Source organism: Melanerpes formicivorus, unplaced genomic scaffold, assembly GCF_026170545.1.
Source record: "Melanerpes formicivorus ecotype bairdi unplaced genomic scaffold, bMelFor1.0.p_v2 SCAF_6, whole genome shotgun sequence".
Lineage (NCBI taxonomy): Eukaryota > Metazoa > Chordata > Aves > Piciformes > Picidae > Melanerpes > Melanerpes formicivorus.
The window spans coordinates 29,980,565-30,005,858 of NW_027142358.1; the positions used below are offsets into that span (position 1 = coordinate 29,980,565).

At 47.6% G+C, this 25,294-nt stretch overlaps 1 protein-coding gene and 1 non-coding gene across 3 annotated transcripts in view; both read left to right on the forward strand.

Annotated features, from left to right (window-relative positions):
- INPP5A (inositol polyphosphate-5-phosphatase A) overlaps positions 1-25,294 on the forward strand; it is a 285,924-nt gene that overhangs the window by 132,363 nt on the left and 128,267 nt on the right. For both annotated transcript variants that reach the window (XM_068140277.1, XM_068140278.1), the window contains exon 5: positions 22,755-22,818. In XM_068140277.1, the coding sequence (XP_067996378.1) occupies positions 22,755-22,818 (64 nt within the window). The remainder of the gene's footprint in view (positions 1-22,754; positions 22,819-25,294) is intronic.
- TRNAM-CAU (transfer RNA methionine (anticodon CAU)) lies at positions 17,072-17,143 on the forward strand. Its single transcript has one exon. It is a non-coding gene; the product is annotated as a tRNA-Met (tRNA).

The following is a 25,294-nucleotide window of genomic DNA, read 5'->3' on the forward strand; positions in this document are numbered from 1 at the left end:
CACCTTTCGGTTAGTTGTAGAGGGCAATGAGGTCACCCCTGAGCCTCCTCTTCTCCAGGCTAAACAACCCCAGCTCCCTCAGCCTCTCCTCACAAGGCTGTGCTCAAGGCCTCTCCCCAGCCTTGTTGCCCTTCTCTGGACACCTTCAAGTGTTTCAATGTCCTTCTTAAACTGAGAGGCCCAGAACTGGACACAGGACTCAAGGTGTGGCCTAACCAAAGCAGAGTCCAGGGGCACAATGACTTCCCTGCTCCTGCTGGCCACACTATTCCTAATGCAGGCCAGGATGCCATTGGCCCTCTTGGCCACCTGGGCACACTGCTGGCTCATATTCAGGCAGCTGTTGGTCAGTACCCCCCAGGTCCCTCTCTGTTTGGGAGCTCTCCAGCCACTCCGACCCCACAAGTGTGTGGCACGCAAGTCAAGTTCCATCATACCTTTTTTGGTTTTGTTTAATTGCTGAGAAGGAATCAGCTTCAGATTTGCTTCAGAATTTCTTGGCAGCTTTTCCACTCCGTGGTTGCAGGAGGGAGCACACGCCGCAATCGGAGGGGTGCGCTTGGGTCCTCCCCACAGAGCCCTTGGTGTGCTGGGTGTGGAACAGAGAACAGAACAGAATAAACCAGGTTGGAAGAGACCTTCAAGATCACCAAGTCCAACCCACCATTCAACACTACCTAATCAACTAACCCATGGCACCAAGCACCCCATCCAGTCTCCTCTAAACACCCCCAATGGGTGACTCCACCACCTCCCCGGGCAGGACATTCCAATGGGCAATCACTCTCTCTGTGAAGAACTTCTTCCTAACATCCAGCCTGGCACAGCTTGAGACTGTGTCCTCTTGTTCTGGTGCTGGGTGCCTGGGAGAAGAGACCAACCCCCACCTGGCTACAACCTCCCTGCAGGTAGCTGATAGACATCCATGCAAGCATGCACAAACAGATATATAAGGTACATAAACACTTCAGATTGTATTTTTTTTTCCTCCAACAAAATGTGAATGATGCCTAAACTGAGGTTCCAGGATGAAGATGGAAGTTTCTGCCTACCTGGGTCAGTGTTTGAGGTTACTGAAGTGTTTGAGTCATTGAACTTTAAGCCTGCATTCATCACAGCTTCCCAGACTAATATAAATTTCTTCCCATTAAGTCAATAAGCGTGGTTACATCAGGCAGCGCTCCTGTCTAGAAACCAAGATTAATGTCCATCATAAAAGTGACATGAAGAGACAACTTGTTTGATTTATACAGACTATTTTTGTCTTCTCAGTTTTAAAATAAAATTCCCAGTTATTACTTCTCTCGATACAGAGGATTTCCTCCTCGCTTCTGCTCTTACTGGGGCATCATTTTCAAGTGGTGGCTGCTTCTTAGTTCCAGCTATGAGCCTGTGGGAAGAAAAACCCTTCCTGACAGTACCCTGCTTTGAAAGATCTATTTTTCCCCTGGCTCTTTCATCTATCTGTTGCTGTTTTCTTTACCATTTGCTGCCTCAAAGCTAGAAAATAATGGTAATATGGTGATGATGCTAGCAGGGCCAAAAATAGGATTTGAGCAGGACAGTGGTGACAAGCTAGTAAATGGAGTCATCTTAAGCTCACTTTTCATGTGCTCTGTGGAGATGTTGGGTTTTAATTTTGGTTGTTGGTTGGGGTTTTTTTGTTTGGTTGGTTTGGGGTTTGTTTGGTTGGTTTGGGGTTTGGTTCTCCTGGAGAAAAGGAGGCTGAGGTTGGAACCAGGTGGGGGTTGGTTTCACCTCCCAAGGAACAAGTGACAGGACAAGAGAAAACAGCCTCAAGTTGTGCCAGGGGAGGTTTAGGTTGGACATGAGAAACAATTTCTTCCCCAAAAGGGTTGTCAGTGCCTGGCCCAGCCTGCCCAGGGCAGTGATGGAGTCCCCATCCCTGAAGGGGTTTCACAGCCATGGAGCTGTGGTGCTGAGGGCCATGGTTCAGTGGTGACCTGACAGTGCTGGGTTCAAGGTTGGATTCTATGATCTTAAAGGTCTCTTCCAACCCAAGTGCTGCTGCTGCTGTTGGTTGGTTTGGGGTTTGTTTTTAAAGTCAGGCTGGAGGTGAGGAGAAAGTTCTTCACTGTGAGAGTCGTTCGCCATTGGAATGTGCTGCCCAGGGAGGTGGTGGAGTCGCCGTCCCTGGAGGCGTTCAAGAGGGGATTGGATGTGGCACTTGGTGCCATGGTTTAGTCAGGAGGTCTGTGGTGACAGGTTGGACTTGATGCTCTTTGAGGTCTCTTCCAACCTTGGTGATTCTGTGATATTCAGCTGCTGCCTTTGAGGAAGAATCCCCCAAATTGAGATAGCAAACCCTGGAGCACAATTGTGTTGTTGTTTCTAGCACGACACCATGAATTCCTAGGTGGCAGTTGAGTAGCTGGAGGTTCACGTGAGACTTTGAAAGGTGAAGCATTAACAGAAATGATGAATTACAGTTCAAAGCAGAGTATGACAAATCTATTTCTAACAGTTTCTTCCTAAGCTGTTTGCAGTGTTGTCTTTTTGAAATGAACCTTTGTAGCAAGGAGGGTGGCATCCTTCCAGGCTCCTCCTACTGTGCAGCTGGGTTTCTGTGCAGAATGAATCACAGAATGTTAGGGGTTGGAAGGGACCTCCAGAGAGGGAGTACAACCCTCCTCCCAGAGCAATATCACCTAGAGTAGGTCACACAGGAATCCATCCAGGTGGCTTTTGAAAGTCTCCAGAGGAGACTCCACAAACTCTCTGGGCAGTCTGTTCCAGTGTTCTGTCACCCTCACCATAAAGAAATGTCTCCTCATATTGAGGTGGAACCTCCTTTGTTCTAGCTTGTGCCTGTTGTTCCTTGTCCTATCACTGGGCACCACTGAAAAGAGAGTGGCACCTTCATCTTGACACTCACCCCTCATATTTATAGCCTTCTCTTCTCAAGACTAAACAGCCCCAGGTCTCTCAGTCTTTCTTCATAGGAGTGATGTTCAAGTCCCACAATCATCCTCTTAGCTATCTATCGGATTCTCTTCTGCAGATCCCTGTCTCTCTTGAACTGGGGAGCCCAAAACTGGACACAGTACTGCAGGTGTGGTCTCAGCAGGGCAGAGAGGGAGGAGAATCTCCATAGACTGCTGGCCACACTTTTCTTGATGCACCCCAGGATGCCATTGGCCCTCTCGGTCACAGGGGTACATTGCTGTCTCATGGATCGCTTGCTGTCCACTAGGACTCCAAGGTCTTTCTCCATGGAGCTGCTTTCCATCAGGATGACCCCTAGTCTGTACTGGAGCCTGGTGTTGCTCCTCCCCAGATGCAGGACTCTGCACTTGTCCCTGTTGAACTTCATGAGGGTCCTCTCCACCCAGCTCTCCAGCCCGTCCAGATCTTGTTGGATGTCAGTGCAGCCTGATGAGATGTCAGCCACGCCCCCCAGCTTCATATCATCAGTGCACTTGCTGAGGGTGCACTCAGTCCCCTCATTCAGGCCATGCAAATCAGGAGCTGGCTTGCTCAGAACGCTGGCAGATGAGGGCATGTTCATCCTCATGCCTGGTTGGTCTCAAAGCCCTCACTCACCAGTGTGAGTAGATCAGGTGTGAGCCAGCATTTGCTTTCTTCTGAGTATTTCTCTGATGTCCACCTGATACAGGGGTAGCCTCACAAAATTAATTACCTACTTAGGGGCAGGAGATCAGCAAGCCTCTTAGCTAGATTAGCAGAACTGCTGGGATTTCTTTTATTAGCATGAAGTGATGTCTTTGGGATTGCCATGCTGAGATGATCCCTTTGCTGGAGACCAAGGGCTTGGACTTTGCTTCTCATCACTGGTTCTCTGAGACTTGCCAGATCTCTCAGTTTTCAAACAAGGAGGAAGTAGTAGAAATAGGCCATAGCAATCCTCTTTCTCAACAGTTTTATTAGGATGCTGAGACAGAAGAGCCGTAAGGAGCTATGCTGGTTTTTGTGTCACTGGTGAGTCAGGGGTGACAGGTTTTCATTATTCTTGAGTAGTTCAGTTTGTGCCATGCTTGCCAGAATGTAAAGAGAAAAATGTCCTCATCTGTCACCACAGCACTGGAACCTGCATGTCTGTAAGTACCTGTGCTATTTATAATTAGTCAGGAACAAGTTCCTTGAAGAATATGATTAGCTGAAAGCAGCATGACACCTGGGGTTGGAGTGACTGGAGAGCAGCCAGGCAGAAGGGGACCTGGGGGTACTGATTGACAGCTGGCTTAACATGAGCCAGCAGTGTGCCCAGGTGGCCAAGAAGGCCAATGGCATCCTGGCCTGGATCAGGAACAGTGTGGCCAGCAGCAGCAGGGAAGTCATTGTGCCCCTGGACTCAGCACTAGTTTGGCCACACCTTGAGTCCTGTGTCCAGTTCTGGGCCCCTCAGTTTAAGAAGGACATTGAGACTCTTGAATGTGTCCAGAGAAGGGCAACAAGGCTGGGGAGAGGCCTTGAGCACAGCCCTGTGAGGAGAGGCTGAGGTAGCTGAGGTTGTTTAGCCTGGAGAAGAGGAGGCTCAGGGGAGACCTTCTTGCTGTCTACAACTACCTGAAAGGTGGTTGTATCCAGGAAGGGGTTGGTCTCTTCTCCCAGGCAAGCAGCACCAGAACAAGAGGACACAGTCTCAAGCTGCACCAGAGGAAGTTTAGACTGGAGGTAAGGAGAAAGTTCTTCCCAGAGAGAGTTGTTAGCCATTGGAATGTGCTGCCCAGGGAGGTGGTGGAGTCACCATCCCTGGAGGTGTTCAAGAGGGGATTGGACGTGGCACTTGGTGCCATGGGTTAGTCATGAGGTCTGCAGTGACAGGTCAGACTTGATGATCTTTGAGGTCTCTTCCAACCTTGGTGATTCTGTGATTCTAAAAGAAGTATCTACACCATACCTGGGGCAGACAGGGCTGTTTTGGGGCGCACCAGGAATGTCAGTGTTTGGGTGCTGCGCGCTGCACCAGGAGTCTGCCCCGGTGGTCCCAACAGCCACTTTAATTCTAAGAGGCTGGGTAGAAGAAGATTGCTTCTAAATCTACAAAATATAGTGTATTACCGAAACTTAAAAATCAATTAAAGCTTTTCTGTAATTGTCCACAGACATTGCCTGCTCCAGCTGAATGACAGTAGGTAATTTGTAAACTGGTTAGGTTCATTGTTGGCCATCTCTCGGAATTGATTGTCCCTTAATTAACTTATATCTATCATGCATGTAATGTGATTCCCAATAAAAATTACAGAACTTTAATTGAAATGGAAAAGTTCTGAAAGGTAGGGATATAAATAATAGGCCTTCTATATGTGCATATTCCAGCTTATGGGGGCATTCTGAAGGGATTTTAATAAAGAGGCAGGTTTTCCACTTGATTTGATTACCGAGTGACTTGACTGAGTATTTAGATTAGAGGACTATAATTTGGTTTATTTCATAAAGAAGAGCTTTACATCTTTATATCCTCATTGATTTGCCAATGCTACTTAATGAGTTCAATTTTAAAAAGCTACATTAATCAAAGGACATCCTTTGGATTGGCCAGGGGAGCGCCCTGGTTTGGAAACAGCCCACTCGGAGGAAAGGCTGAGCACAAAGTTAATTATCACAAAGGATTGCTCCTAAATGTAGATGAAGGAATGCAAAATGACAGCAGGCATTGTGTCCTTTTGTGTTTAAATGCTGTGGTGGGAAATTGTTCTTTCCAGTAATCCTGACGTTGTCTGATGGTCACAGTTCTGCTCTGGTTTAGTTTTCATAGAATCAGAGACTGGTTTGGGTTGGAAGGGGTCTTCAAGGTCATCTAGTTCCAGCACCTTGCCATGGGCAGGGATATCTCCTACCAGAACACCTTGCTCGAGGTCCCATCCATCCTGGCCTTGAACACCTCCAGGCTTGGAGACCCCAGAACTTCTCTGGGCCACCCATACCAGTGCCTCGCCACCCTCATGGGGAAGAATTTCTTCTTCATGTCCAGCTTCTTCCACTCTTAAGCCACCACCCCTTTTCCTGTCACTCTATGCCTTTATAACATGCCATAGTAACTGTGATGATATAAACAGGCACTGAAAACCTTACTCTTTTGGCAGTGTTTTTAGAGATTTCAGATTTTTTGTGCATGTTACAGTGAAGCCTGAGAATACAGAATTGGGAGGGATGCAAAGAAGAGAGTTACAAGGGCAGCCCCCTCAGCCCTGCCCTCACAGTCTGGGCTGAAGCCCCTGCTGCTGGTGCCAGGCTGCCTCGGGACTGGAGCAAGGTGGCTTTGGCACGTCCGTGTGTGCTGCAGCCCTCCTCCCAGCTGCAGTCATCCTGTCTAGGTGATGCCATTTAGGGAGACAGGCAAGGCAGACCCTGTCTGCAGTGACTTCAGTCATTGAGGGCTGCTGCTTGCTGAATATGGCAAAGTGGCTTATAATAGGACTTGTGTGCAGAGCAGTGTTCTGATGGTTCCATGAGCCAGCAGTGCACTCATGCAATCCAGAAGGCAAATTATATCCTGGGCTGCATCAAGAGGAGTGTGGCCAGCAGGGCGAGAGAGGGGAGTCTGCCCCTTTACTCTGTTCTTGTGAGACCCCACCTCAAATAGTGCATCCAGTTCTGGTGTCCCCATCATAAGAAGGACACAGAGCTGTTGGAGCCATTCTGGAGGAGGGCCACAAAGATGATCCAAGGGCTGGAACACCTCTGCTGTGAGAATAGGCTGAGGGAGCTAGGGTTGTTCAGCCTAGAGAAGAGAAGACTGTGGGGGGACCTTATAGCTGCATTCCAGTACCCGAAGAGATACTACAGGAAGGCTGCAGAGGGACTTTCCATAAGGATGTCTATCAATAAGATGAGGGGGAATGGTTTACAGCTGGGTAAGAGTAGATTTAGACTGGATGTTAGGAAGAGTTTCTTCTATATGAGGGTGGTGAGACTCTGGCATGGGCTGCCCAGGGAGGCTGTGGATGCCCCCTCCATAGGGGTGTTCAGGGCTAGGTTGGATAAAGCCTTGAGCAGCTAAGTCTAGTTGAGAAGTGTCCCTGCCCATGGCAGGAAGGGTGGAGTAGATGATTGCTCAGGTCCCTTCCAACCTGAGCCATTCTTTGGTTGTGCTGGGCCACGTGGTGATTTGTCCTCACACAGCATGCAGGCTTTGTGCATCATTCTAGCTTTGACTTGTGATGGCTTCAGGGCTGTCAGCAGCAGCTCCCCTGGGCTGTAGAGTCGCTGTTAGCAGGTACTTGATTAGCAGCTGCCGCACATTGGTGGTTATGTGAGTGGTCAGGAGGACCATGGCACAGCTAGCAGGCCTGCTACCTAGGCCAGAAGCACAGGAGCAATGCAGTGTGTTGTTCCCATCTCTCCACTGTATCACAGTATCACAGTATTGCCAAGGTTGGAAGAGACCTCGAGGATCATCGAGTCCAACCTGTCACCACAGACCCATGACTAGACCATGGCACCAAGTGCCACGTCCAATCTCCTCTTGAACACCTCCAGGGATGGTGACTCCACCACCTCCCTGGGCAGCACATTCCAATGATGAATGACTCTCTCAGGAAGAACTTTCTCCTCACCTCAAGCCTAAACCTCCCCTGGCGCAGCTTGAGACTGTGTCCTCTTGTTCTGGTGCTGGTTGCCTGGGAGTAGAGACCAACCCCTTCCTGGATACAACCACCCTTCAGGTAGTTGTAGAGGGCAATGAGGTCACTCCTGAGCCTCCTCTTCTCCAGGCTAAACAACCCCAGCTCCCTCAGCCTCTCCTCATAGGGCTGTGCTCAAGGCCTCTCCCCAGCCTTGTTGCCCTTCTCTGGACACATTCAAGTGTTTCGATGTCCTTCTTAAACTGAGGGGCCCAGAACTGGACACAGGACTCAAGGTGTGGCCTAACCAAAGCAGAGTCCAGGGGCACAATGACTTCCCTGGTCCTGATGGCCACACTATTCCTAATGCAGGCCAGGATGCCATTGGCCCTCCTGGCCACCTGGGCACACTGCTGGCTCATGTTTAGGTGGCTGTTGATCAGTACTCCCAGGTCCCTCTCTGTCTGGGGGCTCTTCAGCCACTCCAACCCCAGCCTATAGCTCTGCATGGGATTGCTGTAGCCAAAGTGCAGCACCTGGCACTTGGACTTGTTGAATGCCATCCCATTGGACTCTGCCCATCTGTCCAGTCAGTCGAGGTCCCTCTGCAGAGCCCTTCCACCCTCTAACTGACTAACATCTGCCCCTAACTTGGTGTCATCTGCAAATTTGCTGATGACTGACTCAATCCCCTCATCCAGATCATCAATGAGGATGTTAAAGAGGATGGGGCCTGGAAAGAGGATGGGGCCCAGAAAGAGGATGGGGCCCGGAAAGAGGATGGGGCCCGGAAAGAGGATGGGGCCCAGAAAGAGAATGAGGCCCGGAAAGAGGATGGGGCCCGGAAAGAGAATGGGGCCCAGAAAGAGGATGGCTCCATCAGACTGCACTATCATTGTATGTTCCTTCCTCTTCTCACGGAGGAATCAGAATCGCGGTGTCCTCCACGTTGATGCCCTTGCAAAGACGCTTTCCTCTCTCTCAGGCCTGCGTCCCTCTCTCAAGGCTGTCTCGTTACGCCACAGTTCATCTTTGTTATGGTGATTTAAAAAAATTTAACAGGTTTATTAATCCTGCAGAATTTATTATAGTCAAACATGAGGTATTATTAAGTTGCCATTGTATGAAGCATTTACCCTGGCTGTTGGAATGACTTGTCCTCTGCGTTGGCAGACGCAGAAACGTTCATTTTGTTTCCTAATTAGGAGAGCTGCAATCAGGAACCTTGACAGGGTTCAGCTCCTCAGTGTACAGCATGCCAGGTTCCATAGTGCAGGCTTTATAAAATTCTCTTTAATTCAGGAACAGAATATCATTAACTTTGTAAGTGGATGAATACAATGGACAAGCAATTTAATTAACTTCTAACATTGGATGTTGGACAGGAGACAAAATGAAATTATGCACATATTTCTTATGCAGGCAGTCAACCTTGAGAGGGGCTTGATTGTGATGGGTCAGACAGGGGGACAGCTTTGTCCAATTATTTGATGTTTAGTCCTAGAATATGAAATTTGAAATTTGGTACTTTGTAAATCAATCATCTCTTATTTTGAGGCAGCTGCAAAGGTTCCTTTGAGATACAAAACAGCCGCCAGTGACTGTGACATGCTAAGTACAGCCTTTTACCACATGGTGCTTTCCTGGTTGGAGATGACCTGTGCAAATACTAAATGGAATGGGCATTCATGCCCCCTCGTCAAATTGAGTTTGCCATCCTGAGTGTATTGTGTAAGGACAGCTCAATGAAATACTAAACCAATTCAAAGTTTCCAAAATTGAAACTATTTGGAGTCAGATAAATGTGGTAAGGGTCATCCAGCTTCCCAGGAAGTGCAGCACTTTTTTGTTGTAGCAGAAGAAACGTATGGCAAGGTGATAAACTTCTAGCAGTGTCTTCCATCTGATGAGGAGCCATCCAAGTTGCATCCCAGTTCCTGCAGCACTGCCAAAGGCAACTCGGTCTCTTGTGTAACGTGGTGGGGAGGGATCAGGCAGTGGTTGTGCAAGCATAGTGCAGATCCACTGCTTGAACATCTTCTGCCTTCTGGCCCCAGTGCTGTGCAGAGCTCTCCTGGGTACCATGTGCTGATGGCCAGAGTAGTGTGCCAGGGTTTGGCTGGTAGCAACGGAGCCACATGACACAGAACTTGCCCTGGGTTCCTTGTTGGGGTCACACATGTCTGTCAAGTCTTGCTCCAGAACCAGGTAGGGGGGTTTGCCCTCACAACACTTCCTCTCTGCTCTCACACGTGAGGAAAATGTTCTCAGGAGGTTATTCCATATAACTCTTAGAGCCTCTTCATAGTTCTCAGATAACTGTAACTAGTCTAGATGAATTTTTGATCAGTCTGTGTTTGCTTTGTCCGGTGTCAGTGCTGCTCTTCAGTGTCACCCCTCATCTGTGGTTTATTTGCTACTTTCCTTGGTGTAGCTGTGATAGAGTCAGCATCTTTCAGTAACTTCTGGTACCACAGCACCACCAGCACCGTGCTTGGTGGCCTCATCAATGTTGACTTGCTGGAGCGTGTCCAGAGAAGGGCAACAAAGTTGGTGAGGGGCTTGGAACACAGCCCTGTGAGGAGAGGCTGAGGGAGCTGGGGCTGCTTAGCCTGGAGAAGAGGAGACTCAGGGGTGACCTTATTGCTCTCTACAACTACCTGAAGGGGGGTTGTAGACAGGCAGAGGTTGGTCTCTCCTCCCAGGCAGCCAGACCAGAACAAGAGGACACAATCTCAGGCTGTGCCAGGGGAGGTTCAGGCTGGAGGTGAGGAGGAAGTTTTACACAGAGAGAGTGATTGCCCCTTGGAATGGGCTGCCCAGGGAGGTGGTGGAGTCGCCATCGCTGGAGGTGTTCAGGAGGAAACTTGTCAGGGTGCTTGGTTGCATGGTTTAGTTGGTTGGGTGGTGTTGGATGATAGGTTGGATGCAATGATCTTGAAGGTCTCTTCCAACCTGGTCTGGTCTGGTCTGGTCTATTCTATTCTATTCTATCCTATTCTATTCTATCACTGTTTCTTTCAGCCATGGCTGCAGGCCAGGATCACCACTGCCTTCTCCAGGGCTGCAATACTGGGGCATGTTGTGTGGGGTGCTCACTTGTGTGGCTCTGGGAGGACAGAAGCATGTGGAAATAAGGAATAAGTTTCAGGAAGAGCTGAAGTGCTCCTTAGGCCTCTGTTGCTATTGGTTACACACCAAAAATTATGGCAAAACCCCATGTGAAATAGAGTACAGATTACAGCTTATTTCATGAAGAACAGTGTTCTGCACTTCTGTGCTCTCCTCTGCTGGGGCTTGGGCTTAGTTCCTTCAAGTTTGCGAACCGCTACCAGCATCCCCTGGTTGAGTCTGGCTCTTTGTGCAATGCTTTCAGCTCTGTTAGCAAGGACTTAGGACTGCCTGAGGAGTATTTTTGGCTTCCATGAGGTTTGACATGGAAATAATACTAGGCATTTAAGCATTTAACTGTTTCTGGGTACACATATGCTTATTCTCTCTGCTGTGCTTGCAGACAGAAAGTGGATTTGATTTCTCTCTCCTCTTGTCCTGAAGAGCCAGGGGCTGTTCCGGGCAGCACAGCGGAGGCTGTTTGGGTTTGAGGCCATGAGCCCTCAGCAGAAGTTTGGGATGTCTGGTCACGCATACTCCTCCACTGCAAAGCTGCTGGGGCAGAATTCAGAGCATGGCCCTGAATTAGGTGTTTGCCTCCCGCATGCAGACAACCTCCTTCTCTATTGGTGCAGAGCCAAGCTGTGTGCCTCTTACCCTGATTGGGGCCCTCCAGAGTGCCCATGTAATAGAAATATTAAATAATGGTGTGATTAATGACTTGGGAAGGATCTTCTTGGGGGGTTCTGGAATATTGATAAATAGCCTTTGGTTTTTTTTAACTGTCAGCATACATACACTTCTTTTAACTCATATTGGCTCTTTGCTCTGTCACTAACCATCATTTTGAGAAAAAGAACCTGCATGTGAAGTTTTCTTGCTTAATTGAATTGATTTGTAATTAAAATGTTGAGTCTTCACGTGAAGCAACGTCAGTATCAAAAGTGGTATTAAATATTCTGTGTCAGCACAACAGAGGACACGTGGGCTATTCATTCAATTATCAGGCAAGTTTGTACACAGCTCAGGGGGTTTTGTTTACTATTTGTTAATGGCTTTCCTCCTGACTTAACTAGTCCCAAAGAATATTCTTTTTTAAAGGGTAATATGATTTTTAATTCCTCTATTGAGGTAGTAAAGAAATTTTAAAGGGGTGGATCACATTGGCTGAAGATCACTGAGTTTGTTAGGCTAACAGGACAATGAAAGCTCCCAGGACTTCTTCCCCCCTGAAAATCACAGTATCACAGTCTGACAGTATCGCCAAGGTTGGAAGAGGCCTCAAGGATCACAGTATCACAGTATAACTAAGGTTGGAAGAGACCTCGAGGATCATCGAGTCCAACCTGTCACCACAGACCTCATGACTAGACCATGGCACCAAGTGCCACGTCCAATCCCCTCTTGAACACCTCCATGGATGGGGACTCCACCACCTCCCTGGGCAGCACATTCCAATGACTAATAACTCTCTCTGGGAAGAACTTTCTGCTCACCTCGAGACTAAACTTCCCCTGGCACAGCTTGAGACTGTGTCCCCTTGTTCTGGTGCTGCTTGCCTGGGAGAAGAGACCAACCTCTGCCTGTCTACAGCCTCCCTTCAGGTAGTTGTAGAGAGCAAGAAGGTCACCCCTGAGCCTCCTCTTCTCCAGGTTAAGCAATCCCAGCTCCCTCAGCCTCTCCTCATAGGGCTTGTGCTCCAAACCCCTCCCCAGCTTTGTTGCCCTTCTCTGGACATGTTCCAGCATCTCAACATCCTTCCTAAACTGAGGGGCCCAGAACTGGACACAGGACTCAAGGTGTGGCCAACCAGTGTAGTGTCCAGGGGCAGAATGACCTCCCTGCTCCTGCTGGCCACACCATTCCTAATACAGGCTAGGTTGCCATTGACCTTTTTGGCCTCCTGGGCAACCTTGGTGATACTGTGATACTGTGAAATTTGTAGTGACTGTTCCTCTTGATAGTTCAGTTGTTACTGGTCTCACTTAACAGTACTGTTCTGAAGAAATGAGAGAGAGTGAGGGAGCATTGTTAGATGTTAAAGGTGCTGCTAATCTACTGTTTACCAGGAAGGATCGTTAGAAATTATGGGGCATGTTCTGACAGCTCATTGAAGATGGAACCTCTGAAAGTTACTCATCTGGCCTAACCCATCTGAAGCCTAGCTGCAGCAGTGCAGCTGGAGACTCAGTCTGAAAAATAGGCAGGTCCATAAAATGAAGAGTTTTCTAACAAATTAGAACTTCTAAAGTCAAAACCAGCACATAGAAATTAATCTAGAAGTTCAGAAATCTTTGCAGATATGGGTCTAACATAATTACAGTGAAGAACCAGAATTTGGGTGGACCTAGTGCTGTATATCCATTGTTCTCCTCTGCAAGCTTCTGCTCTCAGGAGTCTCCACTGCTTCAGCACCTTCAGCTTAGTCGGGCAATGGTCACTGGGGAAACTGTTCAGATGCTAGCAGTTGTGCAAGCAAGCTGTGGTACTGCAAGCTGCCTCTTCACAATGTAGCTATCGATTATATTATCATACATAGCACTGATTGGGATTTTCTGGAGCAAGAGAGTCTTCTGTACTAGTCTTGCCAGTGGTTTTAGTATCATAGTATCAGTCAGAGTTGGAAGGGACCACAAGGATCATCTAGTTCCACCCCCCCTGCCATGGGCAGGGACACCCCACACTATATCAGGCTGGCCAGAGCCTCGTCCAGCCTGGGCTTAAACACCTCCAGGGATGGAGGTTTTACTCTTCTCAAGTGAATTATCCAATTTATTTCAATGAGAATATCATATCACAGTAAATAAGGGCTTAGAAGGGACCTCCAGAAACTGAGTCCAACCCCCCACTACCAAAGCAGGATCACTTAGGATATTTAGCATAGGAATGCATCCAGGTGGGTTTTGAAAGTCTCCAGAGAAGGAGACTCCACAACCTCTCTGGGCAGCCTGTTCCAGTGCTCAGTCACCCTCCTGTAGAGAAGTTTCTCCTCATGTTGAGGTGAAATCTTCTATGTTCAAGCTTGTACCTGTTGTTTCTGGTCTTATTAGTGTGCACCACCAAAAAGAGTTTAGCCCCCTCGACTTGACACCCACCCCTCAGATATTTACAGGTGTTGATGAGATCCCCTCTCTGTCTTCTCAAGATTAAATAGCCCCAAGGCTCTCAGTCTCTGTTCACAGGGGAGGTGCTCAAGTCCCCTAATCATCCTTGTGGTTCTCCATTTGATACTCTCTGGCAGGTCTCTGTCTCTCTTGAACTGGGGAGCCCAAAACTGGACACAGTATTGCAGGTGTGGTCTCACCAGGGAAGAGTAGAAGGGTAGAAGAACCTCCCTAGCCCTGCTGGACACACTCCTCTTGATGCACCCCAGGATACCGTGTTCCACTAAGCAGATAGTTTTAATATGAACCAAGTCGTAGTACGTCAAGAGATTGGTTTTGCCACTGAATATTTGGAACCCGCTCACTTTTACACTTTATTAAAGGTGTAATTATTCAACCTGCTGTTGAAATGAGGCCGATAGCTGCGCTTGAGATACGGAGCTGCAAAAGCAGTGCGTAATGTTTGAATGGTTCTGCTGGGGCTCCGGCTGTCTGCGCGTCAGGTGGACGAGGCCTCCGTGGGGGGAAGCTCAATAGCACTTTAATTGTATGTACTTTAGCTGATAAGTCTAATTCAGGAAATGATAAATTGCTGGACACCTCATTTGTTTGCAAATAAAAAGTGATAGACTGCTTTATAATGAGTTGATCTGTGTACCCAGCCTACATTTTTAACCTTGAATGAATAATAGACATTAGTGTTAATTGTGCTCTGCCTGGGCACAGCCGGCAGCCACATTCTGTAACATGCCTGTTGCTGTTTGTGGGTGCGATGGCCATGGCTGTTCGGAGGCACCAGAGCCCGGCTGCACCCTGGGCCTGTTGGGTCTCCCCCTGGGGCTGTGGGGACCTCAGAGACTGCACCAGTTCCCATCTCAGGTCATCCTGGATCGGAACAGTGTGGCCAGCAGGAGCAGGGAGGTCATTCTGCCCCTGGACACTGCACTGGTTAGGCCACACCTTGAGTATTGCGTCTAGTTCTGGGCCCCTCAGTTTAGGAAAGAGGTTGACTTGCTGGAAGGTGTCCAGAGAAGGGCAGCAAAGTTGGTGAGGGGTTTGGAACACAAGCCCTATGAGGAGAGATTGAGTGAGCTGGGGTTGCTTAGCCTGGAGGAGAAGAGGCTCAGGGGAGACCTTCTTGCTGTCTACAACTACCTGAAGGGAGGTTGTAGCCAGGAGGGGGTTGGTCTCTTCTCCCAGGCAACCAGCACCAGAACAAGAGGACACAGTCTCAAGCTGTGCCAGGGGAGGTTTAGGGTGGACGTTAGGAAGAAGTTCTATACAGAGAGAGTGATTGGCCATTGGAATGGGCTGCCTGGGGAGGTGGTGGAGTCATCATCATTGGAGGTGTTTAGGAGGAGACTTGATAGGGTGCTTGGTTGCATGGGTTAGTTGATTAGGTGGTGTTGGATGATAGGTTGGACGCGATGATCTTGAAGGTCTCTTCCAACCTGGTCCATTCCATTCCATTCCATTCCATTCCACTCTTCTCTAGTCTACTCTTCTCTATTCCACTCTTCTCTATCCCACTCTTCTCTATCCCACTCTTCTCTATTCTGTTCCCAGTCTCCTAAACTTCATCGCGCCGCAAAAGAGCCCAGATAAGGCATCCCCATATCAAGGCCGATAGCCAAGCTTTATGTACAATTATTGCCTTCCTGTCTGGAGCCGCTGCAGCTCCTCATTTGCCCTGTCTCCCCTGACTGAAGTGTGGCAGCTAATAGACTCCATCTTACTGATGGGGAACTAAATGCCTGCTCTTGATGGTCAGGTTTATAAATATGTAAAATATTTTTTTAATTGTTGTTAGCAAAGCCAGGCAGGTAATCGATAATCTCAGGCGTGACAGCCCCGCTGTTGACATACAGCACGGCCAAAAAAGCCTGGTAGGAGATAAGGGTTTCCTGTCAGCGGTGCCCCGCGCTAATTAATATTCAGACATTGTCATGTTCGATGATAAATGAATTCCTTGAACTATATTGATATAGCAGGTTAAACATTGAAAAAAAGTTGGGTTGAACTTTGGCTTTAAATATTCATTAAAGCTAATTATGGATTTTATGACTACATGAATTACAGTTTCTGTGTCATCATTGGCAATTTATTCTGAATTTATTTTAAAGCAATCTTTAGATATTAACTTTATCACATTGAGTGAGGTAATGCAGTAAGTGTTTACTCTGTGCAGTAATTAAACTTCTCTTCGGCTATTTCCTCCATGCATTAAATTTCCACAGTTGAAATGGCGTGCTTTAAAAGAAAAGCAATCACGCCAATTAGCTGGTTAAAAAAAAAAAGGAGGAGTTCTAGCTATTGAAATATTCAGGCTTTGTGGCAAGAGTTCTGGGTAACCAAAGGAATGGTGCTTTTCATAATGCCAGCTGTCATCCGTCAGCACCAATCTGCTGATCTCTCCATCAGGACCGGCTTCCCAGATGAGTCTTTTGGCATAGAATAGCGAAAGCAATTCCCAGTGTTGCAGTGAGCGTCACTCTGGAACCTCACCCGAAGCAGTGGATGTTTCACTTCTGTCTGGTGACAGGGAGGAGATCGCTGGTTTTTTTAACCATCAACCATTGTGGGAGGAGATGCAGAGCTCTTTGGATCCTGGCATGCTTGCCGGAGGTGAAGCTGGTTTTGCAGCTGTAGGTGCAGGCAGTGGGGACAGCCAGGCCCCGTGGCCAGCCCTGAGTAAGGCCTACTCTTAAGAACAGCACTGCGCGAGATAGCTGCCAGCTTCTCCCTGCACTCCCAGCCCTTCCCTAAGGCTGTTCAGGCTGGGATGTGTTTGCATTAGAATAAACCTTTATTTAGAATAAACCAAACCAGGTTGGAAGAGACCTTCAAGATCATCGAGTCCAACCCATCAACCAATCCAACCCACCTAAACAATTAACCCATGGCATGTTCTGTAATCCCCAGCATTCCCTAAGGACTGTGCTCCCAAGGCTGTCCAGCCTGGGATGTGTTTGTGTGCTCTATAGCCAGCCCCATTGACACTGCAACAGCTCCTAGGAGCTGTCAAAGGAGATGTGCCCTGCCTCTTCCTGTAGTGCTGTGTGCAGCTGTGGCTGACTTCGGGAGTGTCAAGGCAGAGCAGGTTAGTCGTGTACAAGGCGGCAGCAGAGTCAAGTAGTTTGAACATCGCTGTGCATTTCTGAGCTGCTCGGACGCTGAAAGCCTCTATTGTTCATGGCTGTCCCATGTGGCTGGGATGCTTTCTGCTATTTTAGTCGGGGGTGGGGTGGGGTGGTGTATACATTCATGTCTGTTTACAGTAATTAAACTCCTCTATGAAGAAGAACATGAAGCAGAGTGGCGCAGCGGAAGCGTGCTGGGCCCATAACCCAGAGGTCGATGGATCGAAACCATCCTCTGCTAACTGCTTTTACCAGAACAAGAGGACACAGTCTCAGGCTGCACCAGGGGAAGTTCAGGCTGGAGGTCAGGAGTAAGTTTTACACAGAGAGAGTGATTGCCCATTGGAATGGACTGCCCGGGGAGGTGGTGGAGTCGCCGTCACTGGGGGTGTTCAGGAGGAGACTTGACAGGGTTCTTGGTGCCATGGGTTAGTTGATTAGGTGGTGTTGGATGATAGGTTGGACGCGATGATCTTGAAGGTCTCTTCCAACCTGGTTTATTCTATTCTATTCTATTCTATTCTATTCTATTCTATTCTATTCTATTCTATTCTATTCTATTCTATTCTAACATGAACAAATGTGAACAGAGCCAGCAGCAGTGACCGCCTGGTGTTTCCTGATGGCTGCAGGTATCACTTCAAATTGTGTGCTGTGTAAATTCAGCTTCAGTGACCCTCACTGCATATTATTTTCCAGGCGTCTGCTCTAGAAAGACTGTCATAAAGAGGGCTTAAATATTTGCAGATTGGTTGACTGACTGTCCTGCAGTCACTAACAAATGGAGGAGAAGCTGAGGAAGGCAGGTACTATATGATGATCTTGGAGGTTTTTTCCAACCTAAACCTGTCTATGATTCGATGCTTAACACAACTTTTGAGCTTACAGTATAGTGAAGGCTCCTGCTCACAGATGGGCCTAGAACTTGTGCTAACAGCAGAAGTAATTTATTTCACAGAATCACAGAGTTGTTTTGGTTGGAAAAGGCCTTCAAGACCACCGAGTGCAACCGCTATCTATGTCTACCAAGCCTGGTGCTAAACCACATCCCTTAGTGCCAATAACAATTCAGCCATCTCCCTGGGGAGCAGCCTGTTGCAGTGTTTGAGAACCCTTTCAGTGAAGAAGGCTTTTCTAATATCCAGTCTCTGCCTCTCCTGATGCAACTTGAGGCCATTTTCTCTCCTCCTATGACTTTTTACTAGGGAGAAGAGACCAACGCCCACCCTGCTACAATCTCCTTTCAGGCGGTTGTAGAGAACAATAAGGTCTCCCTTCAGCTTCTTTTTCTCCAGACTAATAAAACCCCTGGTTTCCTCGGCTGCTCCTCACAAGACCTATTCTCCAGACCCTTCATCAGCTTTGTTGCCATTCTCTGGACATACTCCAGCACCTCAATTACTTTTGTGTAGTGAGGGCCTCAAAATTGAGCACAGTACTCAAGGTGTGGCCTCACCAGTGCTGAGCACAGAGGGACAACAACTTCCCTGGTGCTGCTTGGTCACACTGTTCCTGAAGCAGGCCAGAATGTTGTTTGCCTTCTTGGCCACTTGGGCAGATTTCTGTCTCACATGCTTAAAGTGGAACAAATGATAGTTGTCTGTCTTTACGCTTGAAGGTTTGAAAAGCTGAACCGTTTTGAGGCGGTTTATAATTGTGCAGTGTGTTTGTGTGTCGTGCTGCTTGGGTACTGCCTGTGCTGCTGCTGCTGCTGCCACTTGGTGTGCCACCCACCTCCTTTTCCCAGAGCATACTAAAACTGGAAATTAAGAAAATAAAGCCCAGTGCTAGGCTTTGAATGAATGCCATTTAGCTTCACCGTTAAACCGTCATTTTATGGGAAAATAAGTTGAATTAACATAATCTCCTCAAGGAATGGGCCCAGGCATTAAGCCCTGGAAGAAAGTTTCTTTTTCCTGATGTTTGGGCAGTGAATTCTAACTGTGCTCCATCACTTTTACAAGTTAACATTATTTACATACAGCTGATTAAGTCTCTGCCAATGCGGAAGACAGCGATAGCCGTAATTTCCATTCCATTATGGGTTTGCTTCTTTCCCCTGCTGTGTTTAGTATTAAACAGCCCAAGTCTATCTTAAATGTTGGCAGTATCAGTTCCTGAAACCATACAGTGTTATTTAATGCCTATCAGGGACTCTGTGTGTACAATTGCTTGACACTCAGTGCTACAAATGGAGACTATCAAGCCAAGCTTCCCATGTAGTGCTTCAAAATTACTTTTAACAAGGAGATTAAAAACTGAGGAAGTCAAATCAGGATGGTTCAGAAATAAAAGCTGTAGCTTGGTCACAGGTGGCAGTCAAACTTTTAATAGAGCTATGGCATCTAAATAAAACAGGTTTGAGAGCATCCTGATCCTTCTTGGTTTGCTTACTGACGTGTTACATAGAGAAGCTTCAGAATTCATATTCCTGTCACCTAGGTTTAAATTGTCACCTGTCTCTAAAATGATTTGTGCTTGACTTGGATAGGTCACTATTTCCAAATACTGTTGTTCAGTTGGCCTTTGATTTCCATCTCAGCTGTGGCAAGGGGAATTTCAATGGGAGCAAAGGGAGAACAGCTTGCCTCAAAGGTCGTCAGACACTGGCATAGAGCGTGCAGAAGGGATGGCAGCTGCCAACCGTGGGGATTTTGTGCTCATCTGGCAATGCACTGAGAAGCCCAGTGGTCAGCCCTGCTTTGGACAGGGATGGGACTGCAGATCTTGAAGGCACCTTCCAGCCTCCATGATTCAGCTATCCTGAGAAAAAGCAAAGCTTCCTTAAAACCAGTATTTAGATGTCATGGGTAGACTGAACTGGCCACTTCTTACCGACCTAGCCCAGGATTTCCTATTCCAGGTTCCCTTTTTCATTTGCTACTAAATTGCTCAGACTTGAAGTATTTAGGATGGTATTTTGCAGATATTTACTGAGGCTCATTTTCTTTCTTCTGAAGACTATATAAGAAACTGAAATCAAGCTGTATCCTTATACTGATTTCTTGAAGACCAACACTTTATATGTGTCAGATTTTGCCCTGTGCCTTCAAGAAAGGGATAGACCAGCTGGGAGGAATTCAGAAGAAGCAGGAGAGGGAAGAATGACTCAGGTCTAGAGAATGTCTTTAGTGCACTCTGTTAAGCTGGCAATAGCTTCTGGTAAAATAATCATATTTAACTAGACTTAAAAGCTGAGAACTCATCCAGCTGTTTGTACTGTCCTTTCTTGGTAATGTAGATATATGCATCACATTCAAGTTACTTAAACTTGATGTAATAGGCTGAAAGCTTTTACCTAATGTCATCCCTCTAAATGAGCAGGTAAGAGCTCATCTTCAGCGTCCTTCTCCTTAGAAGTGCTTTACTTCAGAACTGATTTCAGCAGGATACAAACTCCTTGTGTTCAGTACATTGATATTAAGAATGTCTCACAGTACATTAGAGACTGGAAGGGACCTCAAGAGATCATTGAGTCCTGCCAAAGCAGGATCACTTAGGGTAGTCCACACAGGAATGCATCCAGGTGGGCTTTGAAAGCCTCCAGAGAAGAAGACTCCACAACCTCTCTGGGCAGCCTGCTCCAGGGCTCTGTCACCCTCACTGTAAAGAAGATTCTCCTCATGTTAAGGTGAAATTTCCTGTGTTCGAGTTTGACCCTGTTGTCCCTGCAAGACAAAATAGACTCTTCTCTACCAAAAAACCTCTCTGTAAACCTATTGCTGGTTAAGAATAATCTCCTTTTTTTCCCCCCCTAATCCAAAGGCCAGAGAATGGTGCAAACATAGCTTCAGCCAGCAGCACTGGCTGTTGCTAATGATGGCTTCTTCACTTAGAAATTAAACATCAGGTGGCAATGTTTTTGTCTGGTAGGAGGATTTATTTTGTTCCTGGCAGCATGTCCTTGTTGCAGAACAGTTAACCTTGAGTCCCCTGCCAGAGTGTCTCCTGCATGCTCTGATTTGCCTCCTCCACAGTATCAAAACCAAACCCAGGGACCTAGAGGGAGCGGGCTGGGTCGCAGGGAAGTGTACTCATCAATTAAATGGGTGACAGTGTTTTCTGTTGGATGGACTAATATGTCAAGGAGATGGGCAGGACCTCATGTTTGTGCTTTTGACAAATCAGCAAATGTTTAATCTCTGGATGTGCAGCGCCTCATAAATAATGAATGCAGCAGCCGTGGAGCCACAGCACTGCTCTGGAGGAGGGTCTCTGCCTGAAGGGAGGAAAAGACAACATGAAACTCAACCATCCTTTTTCTTTAGTGCCTTGCTTCTTGTATACTTCTCAGTGAAAGTTTATCTAGCAGCAGGATGCTTTTTCTTCCCCTCAACTGTTGCTGGATATGTCAGATGCATTTAAAGGCTCATCAGGTTCTCATCTGAAATGTGTACATTTTGTGTGTTCCCCTCTGTACACTGCTCTTTCCTTTCTCACCTAGTTTTCCTTTACTTCCTTCTAATAAGTAATTTTCCTCACTAACTGGAGGAAAGCAATGTATTGTATGGCTGTGAAGAAGCAGCAGCAAGCTCACAGTGTGTGTGGGCAAAACCTTGGCAAGGCTTCTGTGACAGTTACAATTACCCAGATCCAGATCAGCAGGAGGAGCTACAAGTCCTGTCTGGGTTCCAGCTATGAGTGCACACTATTTTATTTTCATCAGCATCTCATATTTTTCATGTATTGTGGGCACTAAACTCTGCTTCTGCTTATACTTAGAAGCACATCAGTTCTGCTGGTGTCAACAATTTCATTTTCATCTTTTCATATTGCTGTCTACAAGTACCTGAAGGGAGGTTGTAGCCTGGTGGGGGTTGGTCTCTTCTCCCAGGCAAGCAGCACCAGAACAAGAGGACACAGTCTCAGGCTGCACCAGGGAAGATTTAGGCTGGATGTTAGGAAGTTCTTCACAGAGTAATTGCCCATTGGTATGGACTGCCCAGGGAGGTGGTGGAGTCACCACCCCTGGAGGTGTTCAAGAAGAGACTGGATGGGGTGCTTGGTGCCATGGTTGAGTTGATTAGATAGTGTTGGGTGGTAGGTTGGCCTCGATCTCAAAGGTCTTTTCCAACCTGGTCTATTCTCTTCTGTTCTGTTCTGGTGTATCCACAGAGACCCTCAGCTGTGCCTCTTCTCTCTCCTGGGCTCAGCAGTCTGTGCCAGTCACTGCCTGGGTGGGCTCCACACCAGCACACCAGACAGTTGCTCTTCAGGTGTGGCCAGCAGAGATGGACACACTCTGCTGCTCAGTCATTGTCATTGCTGTTAAAGCACTGAGGAGTAGGGAAAGCTGTACCAGTGTGTCCAAATACTCCCAGAGGCCCTGCTGGGTTTTGAGTGCTGGTCCTGCTCTGCACCCACAAAGCCTTTCACTCCACACCTCTCTGCAGGACACGGCTTTCAGAGCTCTTGACTCTCCGAGCCCTTCTCTTGTTCGTGTGCTGCAGTCTCCACCAGCATTTGGTTTTGCTCTGAGAGTGAAGCAGAAATTGTCAGGCTTTATAAAAGAGTTGTGGGGAGGTGCTGGGTGTTCAGAAGGGGTTGTCTGTGTCCCTAGCTGCATCCACTGGCTTGGTATTTCTGACAGGGCACCTTGTACCTGTGCCCTTAGCATCCTGCCAGCTGTTGAGAAGCTTCTTTTAACAGCTTAAGAAACTGCAGAGAGGCAACAAAGGAAATCAGCATCTTTGTAGGTCTTAGAAAATGTAAAAATGAGACATTTTGTTTGCTAGGATTTAATTTCTTCTGGTTCTTATTTGTTTTAAACTGGAAAGCATGCTGTCTTTTTGTCTTCACTTAACCAAAGCAGATACTTTAATCACTTCTTCTTTAATTGTTATTTTTTGCAGGCTCTGGGAAGCTTTTACTTTCTTCATGAATCCTTGAAAAACATCTACCAGTTTGATTTTAAAGGTAAGCAAATGAATGAAATGTTGATTGTCAGCTGGCTTCATATGTCAGGGCAGCTTTCCTCTCATCTTCTCCAGCAGTGGTGCCCAGCAGCTCTTTTCCATGCTCTGCAGACTTGTCTAATGCATGCAAGCCACTGATGCCAGACCTTACTTTTCTTACCTTTTATAGACCTCTTAGAAGAAGTCAATGGACTGGTCATGGGTTGAAAGCTGGTGCATTAATCATTCCTATGCAGATGGACCCTGGGATCCATAGAGATGATTTCAGAAGAGCTCTGAATGGCCACAAGGTTCTCCCATGTAGATCAGATATAGGACCAAGACCCTAAATGTCCAACAGTGATGGTCATTTTGTACAGCAGCTGAGGTAGATTTATGGCTTAAATTACTCGGGAGCAGCGCAGGTCAGCAGGGAGGTGCCATTGTTTTTAACCCACATTGATTCATCAGGTTGGAGGTCTTGCTAAATCTCAGAAGTTTAAAAGTAATGTAGGCACTGTGCATTAAATGTTAGAAGTACCACAGAAAATTATTGAATGCTTCCTGAAGTGCATCTAGAAAAGATTATATGAAATTTATGTTACTTCAGTGGAGAAGTCTCTCTATATTAGATACAAAAACCTTCTGAGCTTCACTTGGCTTACTGAACTGAATCCCATTAGCACTACATCTAGCATCCCATTAATTTGAGACACTGCTGAAATGGTGGTAACTATGGAGTGAACTAATTGTCTTAATTATATAGATTCATTTTTTTTTTGTTCTCAGTGGAGACAGATCCTCTCTGCTTGTGTAATTGAGGGTACAGGATCTTTCTTCCCTGAAAGATTTGAGCAGTAGTTCTACCTACAGAGCCAGGAGAAGTTCTCCTGTTATCACTGGTTTCCATGCTGAAGGAACATTTTAGCTGTAATATCCCAGCCTCTTCAGAGTAGATTTTCTTTGTGTGAGACCATCCTGGGTAACCCTGCAGTGATGTAGAGACTTCTGATGATAGGTCATACCTGATCTTCCTCCCAGAAGAGAACAGCTTTGCAGGCACAGGTGATGATGGTGTTAACAGGTGGGCAGTGTGCAGGATGGGAATGCTGGAGGAGACTGGCACTGCTGGGTTACTCCAGCCCATGGGCTGAGAAGCCTGCTGGTCCTCTTTTAGCCACTGCTCAGCCACTTTGCCCCATGAATGGCTTTGTGTGGTAGTGAAATGTCAACTCTGTCTGCACATCTAACTCCTGAGTGCACAAACTCATTGCACCAGTGCTGGAGCACCAGCAGTTTTGCTCTGAGTTCCACCTAAAGTTCCCTCCTGCTGCTCACAGATGAGAGGTGTCCTGCTGCAGCAGCATCTCACACCGAGGTGTCCTGCTGCAGCAGCATCTCACACCGAGGTGTCCTGCTGCAGCAGCATCTCACACCGAGGTGTCCTGCTGCAGCAGCATCTCACACCGAGGTGTCCTGCTGCAGCAGCATCTCACACCGAGGTGTCCTGCTGCAGCAGCATCTCACACCGAGGTGTCCTGCTGCAGCAGCATCTCACACCGAGGTGTCCTGCTCCAGCAGCATCTCACACCGAGGTGTCCCTGCTCCAAGCAGCATCTCACACCGAGGTGTCCTGCTGCAGCAGCATCTCACACCGAGGATGTCCTGCTCCAGCAGCATCTCACACCGAGGTGTCCTGCTGCAGCAGCATCTCACACCGAGGTGTCCTGCTGCAGCAGCATCTCACACCGAGGTGTCCTGCTGCAACAGCATCTCACACCGAGGTGTCCTGCTGCAGCAGCGTCTCACACCGAGGTGTCCTGCTGCAGCAGCATCTCACACCGAGGTGTCCTGCTGCAGCAGCATCTCAGACTGAAATGACAACTAGTTTAAAAGAGGAGTTGCTTTGTTTCTTAATTGTTGTTTCACAGCTTATTTGCTACTTTGTGGCTTTTAAAAGAAAATCATAGAATCATTCAGGTTGGAAAAGACCCTCAGCATCCCCAACTCCAACCATTAACCCTATCCTACAAAGTTCAGCCCCCTAAACTGTATCCCCAAGCACTACATGTAAATGACCTTTAAACACCTCCAGGGTTGGTGACTCAGCCTCCTCCCTGGGCAGCTTGTTCCAATGTAAGAATTAAAAAAAGTGAGAGATTGAACACATCCAAGTGCCAGGTTCTGCATGTTGGCCACAGCAACCCCATGCAGTGCTACAGGCTGGGGTCAGAGTGGCTGGAGAGCGGCCAGGCAGAGAGGGACCTGGGGGTGCTGGTTGATGGCAGGCTGAACATGAGGCAGCCAAGAAGGCCAATGGCATCCTGGCCTGCATCAGGAACAGTGTGGCCAGCAGGAGCAGGGAGGTCATTCTGCCCCTGTACACTGCACTGGTTAGGCCACACCTTGAGTCCTGTGTCCAGTTCTGGGCCCCTCAGTTTAGGAAGGAGGTTGACTTGCTGGAGTGTGTCTAGAGAAGGGCAACAAAGCTGGGGAGG